Below are 20,041 nucleotides of genomic sequence, written 5' to 3' on the forward strand. Positions count from 1 at the left end.
ATTGACTCTTTCATCACCATAAAATGCAGAATATACTGATCAAAGAAAGTATATTGCCTTATTTAAAAGTGCAAATAGGCATGAGAGAAAGCGAGAATGGTTTACATCCTTAAAGGGGCTCTTGTCTCTGGAAAAGCAATGACTGAGGGGGTGACCTGATAAGAGGTCTTTAAGATTAAAAAGGGTTTGATAGGGTAGACATGGAGATGATATTTCCACTTGTGGGGGAGACCAGAACTTGGGGCCATAAATATATGATAGTCACTAATAAATTCAACAGGAAGTTCAGGAGAAACGTCTTTACTCAGAGAGTGGTTAGAATGTGGAACTCGTTATCACAAGGAGCTGAGGTGACTAGCATAGGTGCATATGAGGGAGAAAGGATAGAAGGATATGTTGATGAAGTTAGATGAAGAAGTGTGGGCGGAGCCTCACGTGGAGCATAAACATGGACCTGTTGGGTCGAATGGCCGGTTTCTGTGCTGGAAATATTATGCAAAAGCATATTTTAGAATGAATGACCCCATTAGTCATTCAAAATAAAGCATACACTGACAATTATCTATCATTGTATTCTACAGGATTTCACATTCACCAATATCTTGTATCAGTCTGTTAGAAATTAGGGATACCTTAAAATATATGGTTATGCAAATGAAGCTGTGTTGCAAATAATACTGTATTTAAATGATTGTATAATTTTGCTCGAGACAAGCAAGGGGTTAATGTATAAGTTGTGTCTTACTGGAACTGCTTAAGTTTCATTTTCCTGGAAACTTGTATTAGAGCTTGAGACAAAAGGGTCAAGTTTCGGCCGACCGCTAGAACAGCGCACATCGGATAGGCCCGCCTAATTTATAGAACAAAAATTGCGCCGAATACAATTTCTAAGATACTCCATTCTGAACCAGTTGCTCCAAAAAAAAATAGGAGCAACTCAGGCCGAAACTTGACCCCATAGTATCTTCAGTTAGTTAGATTTGATGATGCATAACATTCCACAGAGGCCCCACAGTGCCTCCCATGCTAGCTGTCTGTTGTTTGTAAGTTAGGATTTTGACTTTGTTTAATGTATCTTTAACTTGGCCAATTAAGGCCCAACCTATGTTTCCTCCATTTTTACTAATAACCATATTATAATGCTACAGTAGGAATTGGAGTTCATTTAACAGAACTGCCTGCAAAGATATGTAAAAGTTAATTAGTGTAAAGGACATAGAATAGAAGGAAATTATGGAACTTAAGGTACCATCTCAGGATGGATATACTCTGTACTATTAAGGGGAGATAGTTTGGATGGTGGGGGTTGAGCAAGACAGCTCTACCTTGGGCCTTTGATTAAGTGACCCAAAGTTGGGCCTGGTACACACACTGACTGTACCAGGAAGAACAGGACAGATGAGATAAGAGGAATTCAGATGGATTGGCGTTCAAAATGTATAAACAAGAAAGACATGTGAGGGGAAAGCATAGGACCCCTTGAGGGAGGGTCTTTATTTGTATGCTTAGACAAAAAACTTGACATGCCATTGGGTACCTTCTTTTAAGAGGGACCTCTATAGGTTAAATGGTCCTGTCAATATTCTACCCCAGGCCCATCCCCAAAAAGAGAATAGAAATTAAACATGAAGAGCCCTTAGCTCGGGCAGTGGAGTGCTGAGCTCCTGGATATCATGCTGACTTTGGTCCAACGCTCTTGGGTAGTTTAAGAGAGAGACATGCATGACAAGGAGAGCAGTTCATGCATGCCAGCCATCTGTCCGATCCGGGTCCGGTACCAGCTACTTGTCATGGTCGTATGTTTTTGCTGTGAAGTAGTGTGTTTTTATTACGTCCTAAACTCCGATTAAACACAATACACCCACCATATTGGTTTGCACTCGATCCTGATTATTTGAAAGACCAGAGATAAGTTAATCTCAATACAATGGTGCAATCCAAATACAGGCCCAGCTTTCCTTACAGGACAAGCTTCTGTTTTCATGAGAGCCATTAAGGAGATGTCAAACAGAGGGAAGGTGCTTCGTGTTACAGGAGGTATAATTTAGATATTTGCTGTGATTGCACAGAGGCTATATATCAACCACTGATCTCTCACATTTAGGCATCGTAGGTGGAGTGGGGATGGGGGGGGGGGCGGCGGGAGAACTTTACAGAGAATATACAAGGCAGTATCAGGCAAGAATATGTGCGCGCTGGACAAGTAACCAATGTGTTGATATTTGCAGAAGGTCCATCATATTGTTAGAATGAGTACTCCGATGTCAATTAACCACTACAGGTGTGTACCCTGTATTTGGAAGAAGCTGACAATATTAATGCTGAAATTTGTCAGCATTTATATGTTGAGGCTGAGATTTCATTAGCAGAGACCGCCAAAGACTCACTGTAGCCGGTTCACAATTACGTGTTAATGAATATCTGCTGTCCAGACATATGTCTGTGGCTCCATTTCTGCATTCTACTGAATTTCTGCAGATATAATCTCTTCAGTTAAGCTATTTTGATTTTTTTTTCCCCAATTAGTTTTATATTGAAGATCTTGGGTTCCATGAGTCGTGAACTAAAACATAACAGGGTCAAAATGTTTTTACATATTTATATTAGTTTAAACTGGCCAAGAAAATTTGTGAATTGTAATTAAAGTAGTACTTTGATATGACAATTGAGAAGTCTTTGCTTTTCTCAGTTGACATTCCTAATTAAGGAAGAACTCTCTAATGAGCCACTTTCATAACCTTTCACTGCCGAGAGGAACTGTGATCAGAATAACTTATTGGAGAAGTTTTTATTCCAATGTTGGAAAACAAAGTCCATCAGATCTAATTGATCTAAATAATGTCGAGGTGACAGTGTACATTTGTAAATGACTTCATTAGCCATTTTTTAAAAAAAGATTATAGTAACACAGTACCATTAACCTCTTCTTTCCCAATGTGATCGTATCTGCTCTCCACCTGAGCCCTTAAAATGCAGTGATTTCGATGGATCTTAAGAAAGTTTCGTCATTTGAAGAGAGAAGCCAACTCCAATGACTAAGTTGGGCCTTTCATTGAATCAATATTTTTTCTCAACATTTTACTCAAGAAGATTCTTCGGCCATTTCTATGTGTTAGCATGCATTTCCTTCTTCAAAAATACCTGGTTACTGAGCCCTAATAGTTCTTGAATAAGACAGAACACATCACATCATATTAATTCCGAGAGATTTTGGGAGAGAAATTAGATATTTTTACATAAGGTGCACTAACATTCAGTATAGTCATTTAATATTGTAGATTGAATAGGAGTAATTGATTGTCTTGATAACCCAGATGGCCCAAATAAGTGAAAAGGGGAATTACAGATTTCAGAGATGAAAGATGGGAGGGGGCGCGGGAGAACAAAGATAAATTAGTAGGGTAGATTACCCATTTTTTAAGGACTTCTGGAACCCAGGATTTTACATGAAAAACATTTTTTATTCGTTCATGGGATTTGGGCGTCGCTGGCAAGGCCAGCATTTATTGCCCATCTGTAATCACCCTCGAGAAAGAGGTGGTGAGCCGCCTTCTTGAACCGCTGCAGTCCATGTGGTGAAGGTACTCCCACAGTGCTGTTCGGAAGGGAGTTCCAGGATTTTGACCCAGCGACAATGAAGGAATGGCGATATACTTCCAAGTCAGGATAGTGTGAGACTTGGAGGGGAACATGGAGGTGGTGGTGTTCCCATGAAGCCTGCTGCTCTTATCTTTTTTAGGTGGTAAAGGTCGCGGGCTTGCGAGGTGCTGCCGAAGAAGCCTTGGCGAGTTGCAGCAGTGCATGTTGTAGATGGTACACACTGCAGCAACGGTGCACCGGTGGTGGAGGGAGTGAATGTTTAAGGTGGTGGATGGGGTAGAAACATAGAAATTAGGTGCAGGAGTAGGCCATTCGGCTCTTCGAGCCTTCACCGCCATTCAATAAGATCATGGCTGATCATTCAACCTCAGTACCTCATTCCTGCTTTCTCTCCATACCCCTTGATCCTTTTAGCCGTAAGGGCCACATCTAACTCCCTTTTGAATATATCTAACAAACTGACCTCAACAACTTTCTGTGGTAGAGAATTCCACAGGTTAACCACTCTCTGAATGAAGAAGTTTCTCCTCATCTCAGTCCTAAATGGCTTACCCCTTATTCTTAGACTGTGACCCCTGGTTCTGGAACTCTCCAGCAACGGGAACATTCTTCCTGCCTCTAACCTGTCCAATCCCGTCAGAATTTTATATGTTTCTATGAGATCCCCTCTCATTCTTCTAAACTCCAGTGTATAAAGGCCCAGTTGATCCAGTCTCTCCTCATATGTCAGTCCTGCCATCCCGGGAATCAGTCTGGTGAACCTTCGCTGCACTCCCTCAATAGCAAGAACGTCCTTCCTCAGATTAGGAGACCAAAACTGAACACAATATTCTAGGTGTGGCCTCACCAAGGCTCTGTACAACTGCAGTAAGACCTCCCTGCTCCTATACTCAAATCCCCTCGCTATGAAGGCCAACATTTGCCTTCTTTACTGCCTGCTGTATCTGCATGCCAACTTTCAATGACTGATGTACCATGACACCCAGGTCCTGTTGCATCTCCCCTTTTCCTAATCTGCCGCCATTCAGATAATATTCTGCCTTCATGTTTTTGCCACCCAAGTGAATAACCTCACATTTATCCACATTATACTGCATCTGCCCACTCACCTAATCTGTCCAAGTCACCCTGCAGCCTCTTAGCATCCTCCTCACAGCTCACACTGCCACCCAGCTTAGTGTCGTCTGCAAACTTGGAGATATTACATTCAATTCCTTCATCTAAATCATTAATGTATATTGTAAATGGCTGGGGTCCCAGCACTGAACCCTGCGGCACCCCACTAGTCAATGCCTGCCATTCTGAAAAGGGCCCGTTTATTCCGACTCTCTGCTTCCTGTCTGCCAACCAGTTCTCAATCCACGTCAATACATTACCCCCAAAATCACATGCTTTAATTTTGCACACCAATCTCTTGTGTGGGGCCTTGTCAAAAGCCTTTTGAAAGTCCAAATACACTACATCCACTGGTTCTCCCTTGTCCACTCTACTAGTTACATCCTCAAAAAATTCTAGAAGATTTGTCAAGCATGATTTCCCTTTCATAAATCCATGCTGACTTGGACAGATCCTGTCACTGCTTTCCAAATGCACTGCTATTTCATCTTTAATAATTGATTCCAACTTTTTCCCCACTTAACCGGTCCATAATTCCGTTTTCTCTCTCCCTCCAATCAAGCGGGCTGCTTTGTCCTGGATGGTGTCGAGCTTCTTGAATGTTGTTGGAGCTGCACTCATCCAGGCAAGGGGAGAGTATTCCATCACACTCCTGACTTGTGCCTTGTAGATGGTGGAAATGCTTTGGGGAGTCAGGAGGTGTCTAGCTGGGTTATGAGGTTACATATTGTGGTGGAATACAATTCTGCTGTTGCTGATGGCCCACAGAGCCTCATGTATGCCCAGTTTTGAGCTACTAGATCTGTTCTGAATCTATCCTATTTATGACGGTGGTAATACCGCACAACACGATGGAGGATGGCCTCATTGTGAAGAAAGGACTTAGTCTCCACAATGACCGTGCGGTGGTCACTGCTACCGATGCCGTCATGGACAGATACATCTGCGACAGGTAGATTGGTAATAATGAGGACAAGTAGGTTTTTCCCTCATGTTGGATCTCTCACCACCTGCTGCAAGCCCAGGTACTAGGTAACAAACTCATGATCTTTACTTTCTGAACACCACGTGGCTGTGACTCCCTGCTGAGTAGATGCTTCAAATGTAGGTTTAACAAACTCAACTTGTCTTCTGTCTCATTCTTCCTAATTATTTTCTACAGTTTGAGTTGTCTTTTGTCAAATGTATAAAAGCACTTAAAAAAAAAATACATGAATTTTAAAACATCTTAAACAGCAAAGCACATTTGTGATACTATTATTACAATGGTTTTGCTCTTGACACCGCTAATGTGACAATTTATAGCTTCTAACATAAAGAGCTAAATGAATATCTGGTTACGAAGAGGATTGAGGGCTAGAATGGTAAGTGCGAATCGAGATGAACAAATACTGGCTGGAACAGAACACAAGCTCCTGGATTCCACGGCTCAGTCACGACAACACAAAGAGCATGCAATAAAACACACAAGCTTAGATATTCTGGAGTTTAGTTTAGAAGCCAAGAAATTTTGCACAGCCTGTCCTTGGGAGATTAAATAGGCCGTGCAGTGCATTATAGAGCAAATTGTTCATGATCTGTGGAAGGAAAGAGTTTGATGGACCGAACAGCCTTTCTTTGTTCCTATTGCTAGTCATGGTACATGGTATTTCCACAAAATGCAAACACTAACCATGGGTCTTAATTTTACCATCGTTTTGGTCACCAACATATCAAATTATTTTTGAATTTGCACTCGATTGTTCATTCGTTCCTTGACTCATGGTGATATCAGAAATGCCAGCTTGTCATACTTAACACAGAGATTTCAAGTTTTCCTGCAAAATCTAAGTACAGGTTGTACCTCTCCAGTCCGGCACCCCTGGGACCTGACTGGTGCTGGACCAGAGAATTTTCCGAACCATGGGAGGTCAACTGGCGACAACGCTGCTGACAATGACGCAGACGTGTTCTGCGCATGCGCTGCACAGAAGCCTACTGTGCAGCATTTAGTCGTCGAGAAGTTGAGAGAAGTGCCGGGGAGAGAAGCGGCGGGGCGGGGAGAGCAAGCCCCCAAGACCTGACTGGGCCCCCAAGCCTCCCACTGAGCCGCGGCGGGAGGAGGGGGAGAGGAGAGAGAGAGAGAGGAGAGAGGAGAGAGCGCCAGGCCCAGCTTTGGCGCCTCAGTCAGCCGCTTGCCCTTCCATTCCCTTGCCTGCTTACCTGAACGAACAGCGTGGGACACCACCCATGCCGGAACTGATGATGACCAGAGATGTTTCCGGACTAAAGAGTCCCGGACTGGGGAGGTAAAACCTGTATCTGAATTTTGAAAGTTTCCTAAATTTGGAATTTTGGATATTCGGCAAGAAAAGTTGAGAGAGACAGACAGATTTTACAGAGACACTCGGAATGCGTACAGGTACGACAGGTTGGCATCCCTGCGATTTACAGCATTCCACAGAAGTTGGCTCGATGAAGTTTTCCCATCAGTTGCTAGACATCTCAATCTAAGATCCAAATGCTTCCAGGCAATAATGATCTTCTGATGACTGAACTACTGTATCAGTTGAAACAAGAATTAAGAAAACCATTTAAGCAAGAAATTCAAAAACCTTGCACAATCTTTTATTCATGAACGTGCTCACAGAAGCTCAGATACCAACTGCATGGAATGAACAGAATTTCAGCGATACCTGCCAATGTATTCAAAATAAAGCTCAATGTTGTAAACTGCCCACACATTATTGAGAAGTGAGAGGAATAGAAGACTAAATACTGATCAGTACAGGGGAGATGTCCCATAGTTATTTTGCATAATGTCAGCCATAGCATTCTTGTCTCTGAGTCAGAACATTGCAGGTTCAAGTCTCATTCCAGAGCCTTGAGCACATAATCTCGATGTCTGCCTTTGCTGATAGAAGGCTTCCGAGGTATGGAAAATGGTCCACGTTGTCCAAGGCCGAGCCGTGGATTTTGATGACCAGGGTGCAGTGTTGTGTGGCGGGGTCAGGTTGGTGGAGGACCTTTGTCTTACGGATGTTTAGTGTGAGGCCCATGCTTTTGTATGCCTCAGTGAAGATGCTGACAATGGCTTGGAGTTCGGCCTCTGAGCGTGCGCAGACACAAACGTCATCCGTGTACTGTGGTTCAATGACCGAGGATGTGACGATCTTGGATCTAGCCTGGAGGCAATGAAGGTTGAACAGGTTCCCATTGGTTCTATAGTTAATTTCCACTCTAGCGGGGATCTTGTTGAGAGCGAGATGGAGCATTGCAGCAAGGAAGATCGAGAAGAGCATTGGTGTGATGACGCAGCCCTGCTTGACCCCGATCCAGATATGGATTGGGTCTGTGTTGGTCAGGATTACAGCTTGCATGTCATCGTGGAGCAGGCGGATGGTGACAAACTTTTGGGGGCAGCCGAAATGGAGGAGAACGCTCCATAATCTCTCGTGGTTGACGGTGTCAAAGGCCTTTGTGAGGTCAAAGAAGGCCACGTACAAGGGTTGGTACTATTCCCTGCACTTCTCTTGTCGTTGTCGCGCAATGAGGATCATGTCTGTTGTACCTCTTAGTGGACAGAATCCACATTGTGACTCTGGGAGGAGCTCTTCAGCCACAGGGAGAAGACGGTTGAGGAGGAATCTTGTGATGACTTCCCAGTGGCCGACAGCAGGGAGGTTTCTCTGTAGTTGCCACAGTCAGACTTGCCTCTTTTTTGAAGATGGTCACAATTACGGCATCTCTGAGATCTCCCGGCATGTTCTCCTCCTTCCAGATGAGAGAGATGAGGTCATGCATTCATGCCAATAGTGCTTCTCCGCCATACTTTAGTAACTCAGCGCGGTTTCCATTTGCTCCTGATGCCTTGTTGTTCTTGAGCTGATGGATGGCCTTTTCTACCTCGTGCAGGGCTGGGGTTTTGCTGAGATGGTGGCAGGTAGCATGCGGCGAAATGGATTCAAGGACACTCGTGTCGAAAGCAGAGTTTCGGTTAAGGAGGTCTTTGAAGTGCTCCTTCCAACGTGCCCTGACTGCCCCGGTGTCCTTAATAAGTGCCTCTCTCTTTTTGGCCAGCAGTGGGGTGGGGCTTTGGGCCATAGGTGGTCTTAATTGCGGTGAAGAAACCTCGCACATCATGGCTGTCGGCCAACTGCTGTGTCTCTTGTGCTTTCTTCACCCACCATCTATGCTTTAGGTCGCGGGTTTTAAGTTGGACCTCAGCCTTCAGCCGCCTATAATGCTTCTTTGCTGCTCCCGAATTGGGTTGCTGCTTTAAGTTCAGAAATGCCTTGCGCTTGTGGCTTATTAGTTCCTGGATCTCCTGGTCATTCTTGTCAAACCAGTCTTGGTGTTTCCTGGTTGAGTGACCAAGCGTCTCTTTGCAGACGCTGGTTATGGTGACCTTGTGGGCAGACCAGGCACTGTGGGCACTCTGCATCGTGGGGTCATCGAGGGTCACCAGGTTGCAGTGAGGCACTGACTGTATAAGGCTTTCTTATTCTTAGCTGGGTCTTTGAGTGCCCCGGCGTGATTTTTCTGCGGCATTGTTTCTGTTGTAATCGCTGCTTTGGGGCTATATTGGCGTAATGACGGAGTGGATTCGGCGGTGGTCCGTCCAGCAGTCGTCGACTCCTGTCATGGTGTGGGTAATGCGCACGTCCTTGCGGTCCCTCGCTCAGACGATGACGTAGTCAAGCAGGTTCCAGTGCTTGGAGCGAGGGTGTTGCCACGAACTTGTCCCTCTAACGTAACAAGGTGTTGGTGATGACAAGATCATGTTCTAGGCATTTTGTCAGGAGCAGGATACCGCTGGAGTTGGTTTTCCCTACCCCCACTCTGCCGATCATGCCTCCCCAAAGGTCTGTGTCCTTACTGACTCTGGCGTTGAAGTCACTGAGGAGGCGTACAGTTTTGGTCTCCGTATTTAAAGGATATACTTGCATTGGAGGCAGTTCAGAGAAGGTTCACGAGGTTGATTCCAGAGATGAGGGGGTTGACTTATGAAGATAGGTTGAGTAGGTTGGGCCCATACTCATTGGAGTTCAGAAGAATGAGAGGTGATCTTATCAAAACATATAAGATAACGAGGGGACTCGACAAGGTCGATGCAGAGAGGATATGTCCACTCATAGGAGAATCTCGGAGGCATAGTTTCGGAATAAGGCGTCGCCCATTTAAAACTGAGATTAGGAGGAATTTCTTCTCTGAGGGTTGTAAATCTGTGGAATTCTCTGCCTCAGAGAACTGTGGAGGCTCGATCAGTGAATATATTTAAGGCGGAGAGAGACAGATTTTTGAGCGATAAGGGAATAAAGGGTAAGGAAGTGGAGCTGAGTCCATGATCAGATCAGCCATGATCTTATTAAATGATGGAGCAGGCTCGAGGGGCCAAATGGCTTACTCCTGCTCCTATTTCTTACGTTCTTATGAAACATACAAAATTCTTGCAGGGCTTTACAGGGGAGATGTAGGGAGGATGTTTCCCCTGGCTGGGGAGTCTAGAACCAGGGATCACAGTCTTAGAATAAGGAGTCAGCCATTTAGGACTGAGGAGGAGGAGAAATTTCTTCAGAGGATGCTGAATCTTTGGAATTCTCGACTCCAGAGGGCTGTGGATGCTTAGTCGTTGAGTATATTCAAGACAGAGATTGATAGATTTTTGAATATTAAGGGATCAAGGGATATGGGGATAGTGCAGCAACGTGTAGTTGAGGTAGAAGATCAGCCATGATCTTACTGAATGGCAGAGCAGGCTCGAGGGGCCGAATGGCCTACTCCTAATTCTTATGTTCTTATGGTTTTACAATATGGAGACTGTTGTGCTAAACCCCTTTAAGTGCCTACCAGTAAGAGAGTAAGGCTGAAAGCACATCCCTTTTTCCCCCGATTAAGAGATAACAGAGAAAAAGTAAAAGGCCCATCACATTTGATATTTATGGAGATGTTTAGCCACTCGAAGTAATACTATCTATTGCAGATCACCACACAGCTTTGCCATTAGGATGAGATGTTCAAATGTGTATGCCCCAGACGTTATAATGTCTGACACTGTGTTCTCTCTATCCATGAGTGGCTTTGCTGCATCACACTGCACTGGATCTGATCACAGTCGACAGGTAGTTATTCCAGTTGAGTTACAGCCACTGTTAAACTACTGTTTAATTCAATCGAGAAAAACTGATGTTGAAATGGAATGTTCCCCTCTGTCAGGTCATTCCAAATCCAGCAGACTTTCCATATCTAAGCAGTCACCACCACTCCCTTTCAAACATTTTCACAAAGATTACCTCACTTGTCCAATCAAATTTTGGGGAAGAAAATAATCTTGTTTATTTCACTTTAAAAGACTCACTTACTTCACTATCAGAAACTGCAAACTAACTTATTTGGATGCTGTAATGACTGATGAGAGCAGTAAGTCCAGCAATATATACAATGGTTTTATAGAAGTATTTATGGTCAATTATAGCATCCTTACTCATTACCTGGGTGTCATGGTACATCAGTCATTGAAAGTTGGCATGCAGGTACAGCAGGCGGTGAAGAAAGCAAATGGCATGTTGGCCTTCATAGCGAGAGGATTTGAGTATAGGAGCAGGGAGATCTTACTGCAGTTGTACAGGGCCTTGGTGAGGCCACACCTTGAATATTGTGTACAGTTTTGGTCTCCTAATCTGAGGAAGGACATTCTTGCTATTGAGGGAGTGCAGCGAAGTTTTACCAGACTAATTCCCGGGATGGCTGGACTGACATATGAAGAAAGACTGGATCGACTAGGCTTATATTCACTGGAATTTAGAAGAATGAGAGGGGATCTCATAGACACATATAAAATTCTGACGGGACTGGACAGGTTAGATGCAGGAAGAATGTTACCGATGTTGGGGAAGTCCAGAACCAGGGGTCACAGTGTAAGGATAAGGGGTAAGCCATTTAGGACCGAGATAAGGAGAAATTTCTTCACTCAGAGAATTGTGAACCTGTGGAATTCTCTACCACAGAGTTGTTGATGTCAGTTTGTTAGATATATTCAAAAGCGAGTTAGATGTGGCCCTTACGTCGAAAGGGATCAAGGGGTATGGAGAGAAAGCAGGAATGGGGTACTGAAGTTGCATGATCAGCCATGATCATATTGAATGGTGGTGCAGGCTCGAAGGGCTGAATGGTTTGCTCCTGCACCTATTTTCTTTGTTTCCTCATCCTTACCCAGTCAGTTTAACAATTAACAAGCAATCACAGCTTTATGCACAACACTTTGTTCAGGACTCAATTCTGAGACCTGAGAGAATCCCTACAGAGAAAGAACTTCCCCCATGTCATCCTTCCCCCCCACCCCTCGTCACCATCAACTTCATCCTTTCTCAGATAGCGAAGTCTGTTGACCCTTCTGCAAAGCAGCCGCTTGCAACTTGATTGAAGACATGGGCTTCACTGGCCTCAGGTGACTAATGACATTGCACTGGGATTCATTGAAACATGGAGCAGTGTCACAGTTGAGGGTTCCCTGATCTTCCTTCTTCCTTGCTAGTGGCAAGGGTTTGCTCAATGGGTCAGGCAGTATTCTGATAAGGCTCGGTATCGATGGTAATCTGGATCATACCTGTTCTGGAGCCAAAACAACTGCTTCAAGCCAGTGAGATCGGAGATCTTGAGTAGTAATCAGAGACCTGGAATGTCTGGTCACTCAACAATAATCAACATCTGACTCAGAGCCCAATCAACGTGTTGGGACAATTTGCGACCAAATACCGGAGTTTGTTACGTAGGATCCAGAAGCCCTCTGGTGTCTTCTCCTTGTTGATGCAAGCCAACACTGATGCTCAAATGTGGGAGAATCACAATAGGTCCAAATGTTGTAACCCGTTACTCAAGGTGAAAAGTCGTGTTGATGTGGGATGTCTGCGCGCCACACTTGCATATAAGCAGGAATTGCGATAAATGAAATTGCAGTGAGGTGAACCTTTCATAGTTGGAAATATAGCTGGGAAAACAGGACTATAATGATTGCGTTAAAACAGAAACTGCAATTAAGTGAGTTAGCTGTACTTCCAATTCATTCCACCCTGTTGTTTTGCTTTTCACTTATTCTTGTATGTTCGTCAGGTATAAAACCACACTCTTTCAGATGAATTGCGCATCCTCCACAGTACTTCACTCGAGTACTTCATTTGTCAACTGTTTCGGGCAGGCATCTTCCACACCCCATTAAGTGTGGCATACCTCTGATACTGGGATCCAACAGGCAAAAGAACAGCACTCAAACACACTGCACTGGCCAGTCCTTGTTAAAAACAGAACATATACGGCATCTGAAAGGGAAAAGATAGGTTAATATTTCAGGTGAAGGCCCTTGATCTGAAGGGTTGTACCCAAAATATTAACTCATCTTTTCTCCATCAGATGCCCAGCAATTGGTTTTTATTATATTTTCGGCATTCTTAGTTTTTTTATTTTTTATCACGACCCAGTCCCCAAGCCTCCTCTTCTTTTCATTTAATACAAGTATTGAATACTATAGCTGCAAAATTGAAATCCAGGGTTCAATAGTGTTAAAACAGAACTTCGGTCTTATCTGAAGCCTAGGCACTCTCAATTCACAGCCGAGAGCAGCTTGATCATATCTCCACCACACCAATGTAATTTCAAATGCAGAGCACTTTATTTGCTATGTGCTGAAACGCAACATCCGAAACAATCACCTGTCTCGTTATTCTTGACATCTGTTGTGGCCACCTGCTCAAATCACGTCAGGCAGTTAAGTTGCACTTAACTAGTGAGTGCATTTGGCTAAAGCAGTAGTTTCGATCAGTATCTTGCACCCTCCAGAGACCAGTTTTCAAATCTGGTCAAAAAAAAAGAAATGGATTTTCTTTCACAGACAAGCTGTAAAGAATCACAATTGAATGAGATTCTGGCTTCTTCAACCTGGCCTACCGTGGGTGTCTGTCCTCGATTGAAAATTTAATTCCATTTTCAAGTGTCCTGGACTCATAACATTGTTCATCAGTATGTTTATTGACGCCATTTCATTAACAACATGTCAACACAATCTCTGTGAAATATTTTTCTCAAAAAAGATCATCCTAAAACAGACACAATCTTGCACTTTCTGTGTTCCGACCTGTGACCAAGATGTCGTCCTGGAAGACCACGGTGTGCAGGACCACCTTCAATAAACTTTCCATGTTTCTCTGGAATATCGCTGCCACTGATCGGATTCCAAACGGGCATCTGTTATAAACAAAAAGACCTTTGTGCGTGTTGATGCAGGTGAGGGCCTTCGATAATTCCTCCAGTTCCTGCGTCATGTAGGCTGAAGTCAGATCCAGCTTCGTGAACGTCTATCCTCCTGCCAGTGTTGCAAAAAGGTCTTTGGCCTTTGGTAGTAGATATTGGTCCTGCAGGGAGAAACAATTGATAGCACTTTGTAATCGCCACAGATTCTGACGATGCCGTCTCCCTTGAGGACTGGAACAATAGGACTGGCCCACTCGCTGAACTCGATCGGTGAAATGATGCCCTCTCTTTGTAGCCGGTCTAGCTCGATCTCTACCCTTTCTCTCATTATGTACGGTACTGCTCTCACCTTGTGATGGATGGGTCGCGCCCCCGTAATTAGGTGGATCTGCACTTTTGCTCCTTGGAATTTCCCGCTGCCTGGTTCGAACAACGAAGGAAATTTGTTTAAGACTTGGGCACACGAAGTGTCGTCAGCAGGCGATAGCACTCGGACGTCGTCCCAGTTCTAGCCCAGCCAGCTCCTGCCAAGCAGAGTGGGACCATCGCCCGGTACCACTCAGAGTGGTAGCTTGTGCACCGCTCCATCGTACGAGACCTTTACGGTAGCACTGCCGATTACAGGAATCAGTACTTTTGTGTAAGTTCTTAGTTTCATGCGAAGTGGAGTTAAGACTGGCCTTGAGGCCTTGTTGCACGACAACCTTTCAAAAGTCTTTTTGCCCATGATGGACTGGCTCACGCCCGTGTCCAGCTCCATTGACACTGGCAGTCCCTTTAGTTTAACATTCAGCATTATCGGGGGACAATTCGTTGTGAATGTGTGCACTCCATGTACCTCTGTCTCCTCGACCAGAGGCTGTGGTTCGTCATGATCCTCCGTGGATCTGTCCTCCTCAGCAAAATGATGGTTTCCAGGTTTAACAGGCTTTTTAGCTCGCCTGCACACTCGTTGGAGGTGTCCCATTGTTCCACAGCCGATGCAAACGTACTCTTTGAATCGGCATGAATGGAAACGATGATCACCCCTGCAGCGCCGACAAGATGTTAATGGCCTTGCATTCATCACCCTTGATGGTGGACTCAGTCATCTGTGGACGTGCAGCTGCAGGTATGTGTGACCTACCCTGTACATTACGATTCGAAAACAACATCACTTTGTTCACAGTACTTGTAGCAGCACTTGTCTGCTGAGAGATTTGCTTCATATTGTCACTGGTGGCAATGAACACCTGGGCTATCACTGTGGCCTTACTCAAGATTGGGGTCTCTACAGTCAAAAGTTTGCGAAGTATGGTTTCGTGGCCAATGCCAAGTACGAAAAAGTCTCTGAACATGTGTTCCAAATGTCCTTCAAGTTCGCAATGTCCTGCAAGGCGTCTTAGCTCAGCGACATAACTCGCCACTCCCTGGCCTTCACACCTTTTGTAGGTGTAGAATCGGTACCTCGCCATCAGAACGCTTTCCTTTGGATTCAAATGCTCTCGGACCAGTGTGCACAAATCATCGTACGATTTCTCTGTGGGTTTCGCTGGAGTAAGTAGATTCTTCATGAGGCCATACGTTGGTGCCCCACAGACGGTGAGGAGGATCGCCCTTCATTTGGCAGCGTTCTCTTCCCCATCTAGCTCGTTGGCCACGAAGTATTGCTCGAGTCGCTCCACAAAAGTTTCCCAATCATCTCCCTCCGAAAATTTCTCCAGGATGCCCATTGTTCTCTGCATCTTTGGGTTCACTATCTGTATCTCGTCACCAGTTGTTGTGTATGGAGAAAGAGTCAGACTGAACACTGAGCTCAAAGTAAAGTGTGACCGTAGTCTTTTATTGCAGGTCTCCAGAGTGCCTCTCCAACCTGTGAAGCCTGCTTAAATACCTGTGCTCCCAATGGATCCTATAATCCATCCTATAATACTCCAGGGGAAGAGCCCTCTGGTGGCTGTAGAGTGTAAATACAAGTCCACATATATAACAGGAAATGGTCCACGTTGTCCAGTGCCGCGCCATGGATCTTGATGACTGGCGGGCAGTGCCGTGCGGCAGAGACCGGTTGATGGAGGACCTTTGTCCTACAGATGATTAGCGTAAGGCCCATGCTTTCGTACACCTCAGTGAATACGTTGACTACGACTTGGAATTCAGCCTCTGTATGTGCGCAGACGCAGGCGTCGACCGCATACGGTACTTTGACGACAGAGGTTGGGGTGATCTTGGACCAGGCCTGGAGACGGCAAAGGTTGAATAGGTTCCCATTGGTTCTGTAGTTTAGTTCCACTCCAGCAGGGAGCTTGTTGACTGTGAGGTGGAGCATGGCAGCAAGGAAGATTGAGAAGAGGGTTAGGGCGATGACGCAGCCCTGCTTGACCCCGGTCCGGATGTGGATTGGATCTGTAATGGATCCGTAGGTAAGCACCACGGCCTACATATCGTCATGGAGCAGGCAGAGGATGGTGACGAACTTTTGGGGGCATCCGAAATGGAGGAGGATGCTCCATAGACCCTCGCGTTTGACAGTGTCAAAGGCCTTTGTAAGGTCGAAGGCGGCCATGTATAAGGGCTGGTGCTATTCCCTGCATTTTTCTTACAGCTGTCGCACTGTAAAAGCCATGTCCGCTGTGCCCCGGAGGCTGACGAAATCCGCATTGTGACTCCGGGAGGAACTCCTCAGCCACTGGGAGAAGACGGTTGAGGAGGATTCTAGTGACGACTTTCCAAATGGCTGATAACAGGGAGATTCCTCTGTAGTTGCCGCAGTCGAACTTATCCCCCTTTTTAAAGATGGTCACAATCACTGCATCTCTGAGATCTCTCGGCATGCTCTCCTTCCTCCAGATGAGAGAGATGAGGTCATGTATTCGCGCCAACAGTGCCTCTTCGCCATACTTCAGTGCCTCAGCGGGAATTCTATTTGCTCCTGATGCCTTGTTGTGCTTAAGCTGTCTTATGGCTTTTTCTACCTTGTGTAGTGCTGGAGTTTTACTGAGGTGGTGGCGGGTAGCATGCTGTGGGATGGAATCGAGGACACGCGAGTCAAAGGCAGAGTCTCGATTGAGGAGATCTTCGAAGTGCTCCTTCCAGCGGGCCCTGACTGCCTCGGTGTCCTTGATGAGTGTTTCCCTGTTCTTGGCCAGCAGTGGGGTTCAGCCTTGGGTGATTGGGCTGTAGGTGACCATGACTGCGGTGAAGAATCCTCGCACTTCATGCCGGTCGGCCATGCTGTATCTCCTGTGCTTTCTCCACCACCATCTGTTCTTTAGGTCGTGAGTTTTTTATTGGACTTCGGCCTTAAGCCGTCTGTAATGCTGCCTTGCTGCTCCCAAGTTAGATTGTTGTTTAAGGCTCAGAAATGCCGTGCACTTGCGATCGATTAGCTCTTGAATCTCCCGGTCACTCTCATCAAACCAGTCCAGGTGTTTCCTGGTTGAGTGACCGAGCGTCTCTTCACAGGCACTGGTTATGGAGGCTTGGAGGGCAGACCAAGCGCTGTGGGCATTCTGCGTGTCGGGGTCATCAAGGCATGCCAGGTCAGCGTTGAGGCGCTGACTGCATGGGGCTCTCTTAGCTGGGTCCTTAAGTGCCCCGGCATTGACTTTTTTGCGGCACTGCTTCTGCTGCCCTCGCAGTTTTGGGGCTATGTTGATGTCAATGATGGATCGGATTAGGCGATGGTCCATCCAGCAGTCGTCAGCTCCTGTCATGGCGCGGGTGAGAGGGTCCAGAAGGGATCCAGAGAGGTGGTAGAGAGATAGTGCTGCATGGCATCAGCGTACCCATGGAAGCTGACCCCATATCTGCCGATGATGTCGCCAAGTGGCAGCATTTCGAATAGGAAGAGCAGGGAGCCAAGGACAGATCCTTAGGGAACTTGAAAGATAATGGTGAGGGGGTTGAAAGAGAGGTATTTCTAGAGATGTTCTTTCTGCGATTGGATAGGTAAGAGTAGAACCAAGCGACAGGTAGTCCCACTGTGTAGTCGACTGTGCCAAAGGAGGATGAGGAGGGATAATGTACTGCAGTCACAATCACATTAGTGACTTTAATTTGGACTGTTTTGGTGCTATGTCAGGGGCAGAAACACGACGGCAGAGATACATACCAGGAAGGTTATAGGCTCAATGCCTGATTATCTGCTGAGCTATCAGATGCCTACCTGGGTTGCAGTAAGTGCCCAGAATTCCTGATTTAGGAAAGGGAATTTCATCCAGAATTACTGCTCTTGATGGCCATATAGCATCCCTTGGAAGAGCTCATATGGAGGGGAAAATAGCAGCTGGAATATTCCCAATGATGCGTGCCTACTGAAACTCACTTGTCTTGCTCAGACATAAACGATGATCAACTGGGTAAATACCGGAGGGCAACCAACACAAGAACCAAAGTTTAGCAAGGAGTCTAAACCTTTAGAAGAGGAGAGGGAAGAAAATTGGGAACAGAAAAGAAAGAACTTTTTAAAAATCTGATATAAAAACATGAACGGGATAATTTTGTACATGTTATCAACTCTTTAACTGTTATTCTTAGCAGTAATTGCATTTCTGAAAGTAATCAAACAACCGATCCCTGAAGCATACTAATGACTGAAAGTAACCAATATAAAAAATGTATTTTCATCTACAAGAAAAAATAAAATCAAAATAGTCCATTTTATAATTCCCCAGTTGAAGATTGCAGAGATTGCGATTGGATTATGATGTGACTACATATTTTAAGTTATTTCAAAAATTGATGCCAATTGCACTATGTCTCACAAAATGAAAATTATGTCACTAGATCCACCCTTTCAGGCCGAATTAGATGTCCCTCACTCAACCCCACCAGTTCCAATATGCAATGCAAGATGCTTTTCCCCTCGAGGGGCATTCAGACAGACGCTGCGACCATAAAAGCTGGTGCTTACTGTCTGTACTTTTAGTTTGAGATTGCCAGCATCCTCCTGGGCCTGCGACAGCTGGTCCTGAAAAAGAAAAGAAAAAGAAAATCCATCAGCTTCACTACAGTTCCATTATAGTGAGGGAAACCAAGAATCACAAACATCAGAGACAGAAAATAGGTGGAGTAGGCCATTCGGCCCTACGAGCCTGCACCACCATTCAATATAATCATGGCTGATCATGCAACCTCAGTACCCCATTCCTGCTTTCTCGCCATACCCCTTGATCCCTATAGTCATAAGGACAACATTTAACTCCCTTTTGAATATATCTAACGAACTGGCCTCAACAACTTTCTGTGGTAGAGAATTCCACATGCTCACAACTCTGAGTGAAGAAGTTTCTCCTCATCTCGGTCCTAAATGGCTTACCCCTTATCCTTAGACTGTGACCTCTGGTTCTGGACTTCGCCAACATCGGGAACATTCTTCCTGCATCTAACCTGTCCAATCCCATCAGAACTTTATATGTTTCTATGAGATCCCCTCTCATTCTTCTAAATTCCAGTGAATGTAAGCCAGAGGAGGACAAAGGGTTTGATTAGGGCAGGGAAAATAGAGTACGAGTGGAAGCTTGCAGGGAACATTAAGACGGACTGCAAAAGTTTCTATAGATATGTAAAGAGAAAAAGGTTAGTAAAGACAAATGTAGGTTCCCTGCAGTCAGAATCAGGGGAAGTCATAACGGGGAACAAAGAAATGGCGGACCAATTGAACAAGTACTTTGGTTCGGTATTCACTAAGGAGGACACAAACAACCTTCCGGATATCAAAGGGGTCAGAGGGTCGAGTAAGAAGGAGGAACTGAGGGAAATCCTTATTAGTCGGGAAATTGATGGGATTGAAGGCCGATAAATCCCCAGGGCCTGATGGACTGCATCCCAGAGTACTTAAGGAGGCGGCCTTGGAAATAGCGGATACATTGACAGTCATTTTCCAACATTCCATTGACTCTGGATCAGTTCCTAGCGAGTGGAGGGTAGCCAATGTAACCCCACTTTTTAAAAAAGGAGGGAGAGAGAAAACAGGGAATTATAGACCGGTCAGCCTGACCTCAGTAGTGGGTAAAATGATGGAATCAATTATTAAGGATGTCAGAGCAGCGCATTTGGAAAGAGGTGAAATGATAGGTCCAAGTCAGCATGGATTTGTGAAAGGGAAATCATGCTTGACAAA

At 45.2% G+C, this 20,041-nt stretch overlaps 1 protein-coding gene across 1 annotated transcript in view; it reads right to left on the minus strand.

Moving 5' to 3' along the window:
- mad1l1 (mitotic arrest deficient 1 like 1) overlaps nucleotides 1-20,041 on the minus strand; it is a 614,071-nt gene that overhangs the window by 207,976 nt on the left and 386,054 nt on the right. The window contains exon 13 of the mRNA XM_070856648.1: nucleotides 18,833-18,889. Coding sequence (XP_070712749.1) covers nucleotides 18,833-18,889 — 57 coding nt within the window. The remainder of the gene's footprint in view (nucleotides 1-18,832; nucleotides 18,890-20,041) is intronic.

This window comes from Pristiophorus japonicus, chromosome 15 (genome assembly GCF_044704955.1).
Source record: "Pristiophorus japonicus isolate sPriJap1 chromosome 15, sPriJap1.hap1, whole genome shotgun sequence".
NCBI classification, from domain to species: domain Eukaryota; kingdom Metazoa; phylum Chordata; class Chondrichthyes; family Pristiophoridae; genus Pristiophorus; species Pristiophorus japonicus.